The sequence below is a fragment of the Elephantulus edwardii genome, unplaced genomic scaffold (assembly GCF_000299155.1).
Source record: "Elephantulus edwardii isolate Elephantulus edwardi_28Jun2011 unplaced genomic scaffold, EleEdw1.0 scaffold00117, whole genome shotgun sequence".
NCBI classification, from domain to species: Eukaryota; Metazoa; Chordata; class Mammalia; order Macroscelidea; family Macroscelididae; genus Elephantulus; species Elephantulus edwardii.
This window is the reverse complement of record NW_006399867.1, coordinates 1,875,056-1,884,526: the sequence shown is the minus strand read 5'-3', so window position 1 is coordinate 1,884,526 and position 9,471 is coordinate 1,875,056. Positions and strand designations below refer to the sequence as shown.

Below are 9,471 nucleotides of genomic sequence, written 5' to 3'. Positions count from 1 at the left end.
CTGAGTATACTCCACTCTGCAACCCTCATTCTGGACTCTTATGATAATCATAATGCCCTAAGATATATTACTTTTAAACTATTCTCTCCCTCATTGGCTTCAATGCAGTAAACATAATTTATCCAGTTTTCCTCAGTTTTACCCCCACCCTGATGTCAGCCTCATTCTACAACAGTGGTACCATATAGTATTTGTCCTTTTGTGACTGAGATATTTCACTCAGCATAATGTGATTCTGACATTACTATGGTTAGAGTGTGTCTCATGACTATGAATACTGAGCCATGTATACCAGGACCCCAACATTTAAGCACATGTCTACTTTTTGTAGGTAGGTTGCTGCCAACTCACAGGCAGGTAGTTTGAATCCATCAGCTGTTCCTCAGGAGAATGGGCAGTCTCATCCTGTGCTATTTGTTTTCATGTGCTGTTGAATCACCTGTCACCCATTGTGACCCTATGTAAGTACTGCAGCTGTGAACCTTGCCCTGCCCTGAGCCAGTTTCACTAATTCCCACACACCCACCCACATTGTCCCAGTTACTGTATCAATCCATCTTATCAGGGTCTTCCTCTCCTGTGCTGTCCCTCCACCCTTCAGATCATGATGTCCTTTCTCCAAGGATTTGTCTTTGGAGAAACATGGTTTCACCCTCTCTAAGACAGACCTGTTTGTTTTCTTGGTCATCCATGGTATATTTGAGACTTTTCATCAGCACAATTCAAAGGCATGGATTCTTCTTCTGTCATCTTTAGTCATTCATTGTCCAGTCTCTAAAGCATAGCCAAGTAATTGCAAAGACCATGGCCTGCATCTTAAAATCTGTTGGAGGGTCAACTATGAGTAGATTCTGACTTAACGTTGTTTGGGGTTTTTGGAATTTTTTTTCCTAGTTGGTAATTAAGACATGCTTAGGTGAGTTCCTTAGCTTTTTGTACAAATCCAGGGACAAACTGTTCTTCCTTGGTGTTTCCAGGGAATTGTAATCTACTTTCAACTACATTCTCCTGAGGGCAAGTTGCCATTCCCTGGACTTATCTAAGCAGAGCTACGTGGCTGGTTCAATGGTTAAAAGAACTCAAAGAATGTCTCGATTTATATTAAGATTCAAAATGAAGATAGTGCTCCCATGACAGATGTCAGTCTTGCACAAATCAAGTGCTTTAGAATTTAAGCTCTGATACAATACTAACCCACAATTTCAGTTTCTCTGTCGCCATGTCATACAGTGGAGGCTTCCATGTTACTGTGATACTGGCCCGTTGCTTCAAACACCAGCAGGGTCACCCACTGTGGCCCTGTTTCAGAGAAGTTTCCAGACTTAAAACAGAATAGGAAATAAGATAGGTCATCCAATTCTGAAATAAATGGCCTGTGTGAAATCTTTATTAATAGCAGCGGAACATGAATATAATGTTGTTAAGTTAAGGCTCCCAGTTTGGAAGGCACTTAAAATATGATCCTCAGAGAGCTCTGGTGGTCTAGTGAAAGAAGCTGCACTGTGATCCCAGAGGTGTGAGGTTCAAATCCACCAGATGCTCTGCTGGAGAAGGAGGGAGGGACAATCTCCTCCTGTACCAGTCACATCCTATTTGATGGTACACACACACAAAATAGTAAATTAAAAAAAAAATAATATATATATATATTCTCCTCAAAGGAGTCTACCTTGGAGTCAGTCAGTGAAGGACTTTTCTAACATAGTACATCTTAAAATTTCTGATGTAGTACAAATTAAAATTGAAACAACTGCAGACATCACTTTAACTGGAATGTCATGTACAAAGGATGAAGTCTAAGAAAATGGGAGTTATCAAAAAGGCTAGGGAGCAATTATAGAAAAGATCATCAATTGCTTCTATGTAAGTTAAAAATGAAGCTGAAGAACATGAAAACGAGCCCATGGGAGCCAAAACACAAACAATGAAAGAATCTTTTCTTTTACTTTTCCATAATTTTTGGACTCATGTACTTATAACTTGTTAGTCAAATTTGTGTCTTCTAGGTTGCAACACCCCCATGATACATCTTCAAGGATATGAACATGTACAGCCAAGCACAATCAAAAAGAGTGCATCTAAATTCCAAAATCAATCTCCATAATAGTCTATGTGTTTCCTACTGCCAAAGGGGCCCTTTAGAGTAGTGAGAGAAGATCTTCACCCTGAAACCCACAGCGTCCCTTTTCAGCAGGAAGTAGCTAAGAGAATACGCCATCCCCTTTTCCTTATGACTCAGGGTGAAGTCTCTCTCAGGGAGGAGTGATAGGGAATGGCAAAGGACACACTGACAAAGAAGATTAATCAGAACTGGCTTTGACAAGCACTGTGGCATTTGGACAAGAACAAACTGGGAGGAGGGTAGAGAGAATAGTGCAACAATGAATGAGTGGAAGCCCAAAATCTCTGTAAATGTTTATGAAAATTAATAAAATATACAAAAGAAATTGCACCACTTAGATTTAATGACAATCTCCAGTAGATGTGACACACTGCACACTAATGATGTGAACGAAGCAAGGTTTTCAGCCAATGTGGCAGGAATTAAAATGAATAATTGGAACATAATATTGGGCTTACATAAAAAAGGGAGGGCAGTATAAATATAGGAAAACTGGAAATTGTAAAAAATGAGTTGTTATATGCTGTTGAGTCGCTTGCGCCTCATAGCTACCCTATCTATGTACAACAGCCCTAAACTCTGCTCTGTCCTGGGCCAGTCGCACTGTCTCTGACACATCCACCCAGGTTACCCCAGTCACTGAATCAATGCACCTCATAGAGGGCCTTTCCCTCCTGCACCATCCCTCCACCCTCCCAAGCATGACATCCCTCTCCAAGGACCGGTCCCTCCTTGCAACATGTCCAAAGTATGTCAGATGAAGCTTCAGAATCCTTGCCACCAAGGAGCATTCTGATTTAACCTCTCCAGGATGAACCTGTTAAATTTTCTTAGCAGTTCATAGTACATTCAATACTCTTCTCCAGCATCACAGCTCAAAAGCACCAATTCTCCTTCTATCCTCCCTAGTCATTGTCCAGCTCGCTGATGCTTAACAAGTGATTGCAAAGACCATGGCCTGTTTCAGGCACACCTTAGTCTCCAGAGTGACACCACTGCTCTTCAGTACCCGGGGGAGGTCCCTAACAGCAGACTTTCACATTGATAGTCTAGGCATTGTTGTGGTAGGTTCAGTCAACAGACTCAAAGCAACCCCATGCACCACCACTGAAACCTTGCTTGAAGGTGTGCCCCTCTCACACTCTTTGCTGTCATTTTATCCTTCTCAGGGAGGTTTTTCCTCTTTTACCAACCCTCCACCCTTCCAAGGACTAGAGCCTCCTGAAAACCACCTTAGGCTAATCCGTCCTTATGAGTGATAAAGTGTGAAGTCTCAAAAATTCTGCTTCCAATTCTAGCTGAACTTCTAGCAGATTTGCCGGTTCTTTCGGCAGTCCGTGGTACGATCAGTCCTCCTCACTAACACTACAATTCAAAGGCATCAGTTCTTCTCATGTCTTCTTCATGCACTGTCCAACTTCCAGAAGCATGTGAAGACACGGAAAATACCCAGCTTAGATCAGGTGGATCTTAATCTTTAAACTGGTGTCCTTGCTCTTTAGCATTTAAAAAAGGTCCTTGTCAGCAGATTTGCCCAATGAAATAAATCTCGTAGGCATGAATGGGTCAAAATGGACTACTTTTAGCTATTCTGAATCAGCAAATTATGGTCTACTATGTAGAGAATGATACACTGAAGAGGGATAGTATCATATTGTCAAAAAGAACATTTCAAGATCTATCATGCAGTACAATACTGTCTGTGATCGAATAACATCCATGCATATATATACGGAAGGCCTGTGAATGCAGTAATTCAGATTGATGTATTAATCACTAAAACTAAAGATGAAGAAATTGAGGATATATTCCAAGCTCTACGGTCTGAAATTGATTAGACAGATGCTCAAGTTGCATTGAAAATTATCAGTGATTGGAATAAAAAAAAATTAGAAACAAAAAGGATCAGGCATTAGAAAATAGGGCTGTGGTGACACTGAAAACACGTGCTAGAATTTTTCTTATCCACTGTATATTGGCCTGGTGAAAAAGACGAAGTAAAAGACAATGGAGAGAGATGCTCCATTTTAGAGGACGTGGCCAGAGGTTCACTGTGGAATGGACCATCAATTGCTTATCTGTAAACTCAAACTGAAGGAAACAATAACAAAAGTAAAACTATAAATGTACAGATTATCTGAAGAATAGATTCGCTGCACTGTACATTAATCAAAGACCAGATGCTGTGGGGTGCTATCAAGGACATCCTACATGAAAGAAACAAAAACTCATTAAAAAGACTCGGGAGAAATAAAAGCCCAAAAAGGATGATCTCTGAAACTTGCTCTGGCATGGTATTACTGATCCAGTGCTACAACAATGGGCGTAAGCACATGTGAGGACGGTGCAGGCCTGAGTGTTTTGTTCAGTACAAATGGTCACTATGAGTCGCAACCAACTCAATGGCATCTAACAATAGAGATACAGTATTAAAATTTGTCTATAGGATACAAGTTCACAGTACAAACATGAAAGACTTTAAAAAGTAGAGTAAAAGCAGCAATGAATGAATGGAAATCCAAAATCTCTGTAAATGCTCATTAAAATTATTAAAAAAAAAGTTCCAAATTTTAAAAAAAAGCAAAAAAAAAAAAGAGAAAAAAGAAAAGAAGAAAAAAAGTAGAGTAAAAATGCAAAATCAAGAATCAGAAAAAGAAGAATTGAGGTGGGAATGGCCACAAAAACATTATGTATATTCTGAAAGCTGACAAAATATAAATAATAAAGCTAACACAAATGGGGATATGGGCAGAAGTGACATTAACTAGCTTGTTCCTATTAGTGCCAGGCTTTTCCTGCATGCTGACTTCACTGTTAACAATTGGAAGAGAACGTGTCTCACATCTTTGGAACCACCAAAAAATGTGGTTAGTGCCTGACTTGCAGCATACTGACCAACAGCTCTTAGGATGTCAGTGTATCTGAACACTGGATCATCCTGTTCAAGTTGGTGCATGAGCTAGGCATTATAGACTTGGGTCCCTGTAACTCCAACCACCTTTGTTGTCAGTTTTCCACAAAAACAGACAGATGCCTTTCTAAATGGTGACTGTTCATTTACAGGGAGCCTCTGACTTACGATAGGGCTCCTCTTCCATGACTTCCTAGGTTTATGTAGTTCCTGATTTACCTTAGTGCTGATGGCCTCGTCCGTAGGGAGTTGTACTGCAAACCCAAAGGCCGCACCCTTCCAGTGGCTGAAGTCCACCAGCAGAATCTCAGGAGCGAACAAAAGGTCTACATGCAGACAGACTCATGCTTGGTTACCAGGGATAGGAAGAGAGGGAGAAGGGCATAAAAATTATGAGGCTGATGAGACAGTAGAATGAATGTCATGAAACAAATAATAAAGATTGAATGAAAAACTATCATTTGTAAACTGATACACAAATTAAGCCAGTCTGAGAGCGTACATGTTGTTATATGCCGTCAAGTTGCCTGTGAAAAAGAGGAATGAACTGGGGTGGGGGGTCGAGAAAATAGTGCAACAATGAATGAATGGAAATCCAAAATTTCTGTAAATGTTCATTAAAATTAATAAAATTTAATTAAAAAAAACAAAAAAAACCTCCAAAGAACAAAAAACTGTAACGAAAAAAAGTTGCCTGTGACTCAGAGCGACCCTATGTACAACAGCTCTGAACTCTGCTCCATCCTGTGCAAATCTTATTGTCTCTGGCACACCTACCCACATTATCCATCAGAGTCAATCCATCTCATCAAGTGTCTTCCTCTTTTGCACTATCCTTCCACCCTCCCAAGAATGTCCAAAGTATCTCAGATGAAGTTTCAGGATCCTTGCCTCCAAGGATCAGTGTGGTCTCACCCTCTCTAGGACAAACCTGTTTGTTCTCCTAGCAGTCCATGGTATATTCAATACTCTTCTCCAGCACCACAGCGCAAAGGTTCTATCTGTCATCCCTAGTCATTGTCCAGCTTTCTGACACAAAGCAAGTAATTGCAAAGACTATGGCCTGGATGGCGGTCAGGCAAGAAAAGTTTCTGGGGTCCTTTTTGTTTTACTGTTATTTGTCCCCCCTCAAAAGCAGGTGACCCTTGAACCTCAGACTAAGGATAAGGGTAGAGCCCTGCTCCACAAGGTGTGAATTTAAAATGAGGGGATGGGTCTGTGGGCTGTCTAGGGGCCTGGGAAATCTCTCTCCACTCTGGAAGTACCCATTATGTACAATGGTTGCATGAGCTTCCAGACTGATTCATGTTTGGAAGCAGGAGTGGCATCCACTTCCTAAATGAGGTGCCTCTGGAAACTCTACAAACTCTCTTTTAAATGTACAGAAAAGATGGTAATCATGGAAAAAAGTTCAGGTCTTTTGTGTAAAGCTTATTCTAAGTCATATTCTACTCGACAAGACTTAACCACTTCTAAATGAGACTAGTGCTGTTATATCTGGAGGAACATTCTTCCACTTTGCACATCACTCTTTGTTAATGTGCTGTAGGAGGTAACCTGGGTTTACTATGATGCTGAACCTTGTGCCATGGGGATATCTAATACCGGAATGGTTTCCCATTGCGGAAAGTGCTTGGTGGAGCTCCCAGTTGTAAAACAGGTTGGGAAGCAGGAGTGGCATCCACTTCCTAAACGACATGCCTCTGGAAACTGTGAACTTGGAGAAACAAAGATAGCTGTGGAAAGGCATTGGGTCTTTTGTTCATAGAGTAGTTCAATCTCTACTCCATGGCAATGAACGAAAACAATGGCTTGGATCAGGCACACCTTAAACTGTAGGACAGTAAAAAGATTAGTCATTTCCAGGGGTTTAGTTGGTAGGGAACAAGAAGCACACCAAGCATATCAGAGCTGTCAGAATCCACAGTATGAACAACACAGAAGGTGAATCTTGACGCAAATGATGGACTTCAGGGAAGAGAAAAGTATGAACTGTAACAAAGTTCACCAAGTTTAACAAATATTCCATGTTAAGGTTGTTTGTTGTTGTTATGTGCTGTCGAGTAGTTTGCGACTCATAGCGACCCTATGTACAACAGCCCTAAACCGTGCTCTATCCTGTGCCAATCTCATTGCCTCTGACACACCCATCCCGATTACCCCAGTCACTGAATCAATCCACCTCATAGAGGGTCTTCCCCTCCTGCGCTGTCCCTCTACTCTACCCAGCATGATGTCCCTCTCTAAAGACCTGTCTCTCCTTACAACATGTCCAAAGTATGTCAGACGAAGGCCCAGAATCCTTGCCTCCAAGGAGCAGCCTGGTTTAATCTTCTCTAGGATGAATCTGTTTGTTTTCTTGTCAGTCCATGGTACATTCAATACTCTTCTCCAGCACCACAGCTCAAAGGCATCAATTCTCCTTCTATCCTCCCTAGTCATTGTTCAACCCTCTGATGCATAACAAGTGATTGCAAAAACCATGGCCTGTATCAGGCGGACCTTAATCTCCAGAGTTAAGGTAGGATGTTAATAATGGAGGAAATTGGGTGGGCTGTTGAATATGGGAATCCTGTTTTTCCAAAATGCTCTTAAAAACAGTCTACTAAAAATACTCCAGGCAGAATGTATAAAAATAAACATTTATTTACATTTGAAGCTTCAATCTACCATATGTACATCTCTTAGACCAAATGTGCAAATGTGGGGAGTTTTAAAAAAATAGTCTAAACTCTTCCCTCCAGAGTATAAACAATCATCCAAGATCAGTAGTGCCACCATGGAACCAAAAAAGGTCTGAATGAAGAAAACCAATAATTTTAAACATCACTCAGATATCTTCCTGTGAAGTTCTAACTTTAAAATGGTTCTGAAGAAGCCAGTTATAGCCAGTGTTTTCTTCTTGTCCAAACTTATTAGTAGCGATATACAAATACACTTCCATCCTTCTGTCCAGCCAGCAAATGAAAGTCTGTATCTGACCACTTAACAAAGCACCAGTTTTGTTCAGAGATGGGTGGAAGGAGGGCAGTGCAATGTCCCAGAAGCAAGTCCCAAGTGGCAATCGTTCCAGAAGTCAATACTGCAGCTGCAAAATTATCTTTCACATCACCTTCTAGGAACCTATTAACAAGCAGAGAAGAGATCATTCACATCACACATCAAAACAAATGCAACACTCTTTAAAATAGGGCAAAACCATATTCAGCAGAGGCGCAGCAACCATAGAAATAACTGTAAATCAGAATACCTTACTGGCTAGTCTGCTGCAGTCTCTGGACATAATCATATTCTATCCCGTTCCTGTCAAACAAATCATGTCCACTTTTACCTCAATGCCTTTGTTTTACAGTCTCTTGTCAGGCTCTAACTTCAGATTCTGGCATCACGACATTTTGCCATCTTTCAGGCCATTCAACTCTATCAAGGGTCACACCTAATCACTTATCTCAAGAAGCACACATATTACTTGCACTATGTGAGATTACACTATTTGCCTATTTTCACTATATGTAATTATTCTATTTACATATTTGGTGAATGCCTGCCGGCCCTACAAAACTGTAAGGATTGTGACTGTAATCTGGTTATCTTTTTAAGAGCATGAACGATGCACTCAGCTATCTGGGTCTGAGCCCCAACTCTACAACTTGAGCTGAATGCCCTCAGGCAACTTCCTCTCCACTGGCAATGAAGCCTTTTCTCATCCTCTGTGCTTCCAAACACCACAAACCTCCGTCTTGGCTCTTTCTGCAGTGAACAGTAGTCACTGGCCTCCTACCTTTCATGAAATTAGAAACAAGAGGGGTTTCCTACTAGGTTGTGGTCTGCTGAACAAGTAACATTTCCTTTGTCACTCTGCAAAAGTAACAGGAAATCATGCTGAGCAGTTATGATTATCCTCAATGTCTAGGTCAATGACTAACGCTGATAATTAAGAAAGCACATTGTGTGTAAGCACATATTGTACATGATAGCTGTGAAGTTCTTGTAAGCTCTGTATGCCATTCAAAGAAATAATGCACTGCAACCACCAAGGCTTCTTTGTGAGCTGGTAAAGCTAAACCTCATGCTTTTGATTTATAAGGCCTATTTTCAACCATTGTCAATAATTTCAAACATTTATAAAGGCAGTCTTTAGGAATTAAACAGACCTCACTTACTTTGCTTAACAATGCCAGTGGCACTTCAAAGTTTATATAGCTTAGAAAGCTCTAGAAATGACAATAATTATGCTACTAATAATTATATCTTTCAGCAGTCAGTAATCAGCAAATACTTACTAATCAATCAATAGCAATTGCTAAGAAGATGGAGAGTCAGGCTGATCTCCAATCAGTTTTCAGGGTAAGATATCTTTAATCATTTGTTTTATGACAAGACCACAAAGTTTAAGCGTTTGTAGAGAGTATTATTTTATAAATAAAACGAAAATGTT

The 9,471-nt window shown here is 40.5% G+C and overlaps 1 protein-coding gene across 1 annotated transcript in view; it reads right to left on the bottom strand.

Moving 5' to 3' along the window:
- Window positions 1-7,948: 7,948 nt before the first annotated feature.
- Window positions 7,949-9,471, bottom strand: part of PALB2 (partner and localizer of BRCA2) — a 31,485-nt gene continuing 29,962 nt past the window's right edge. The window contains exon 13 of the mRNA XM_006892632.1: window positions 7,949-8,156. Within this exon, the coding sequence (XP_006892694.1) occupies window positions 7,949-8,156 (208 nt within the window). The remainder of the gene's footprint in view (window positions 8,157-9,471) is intronic.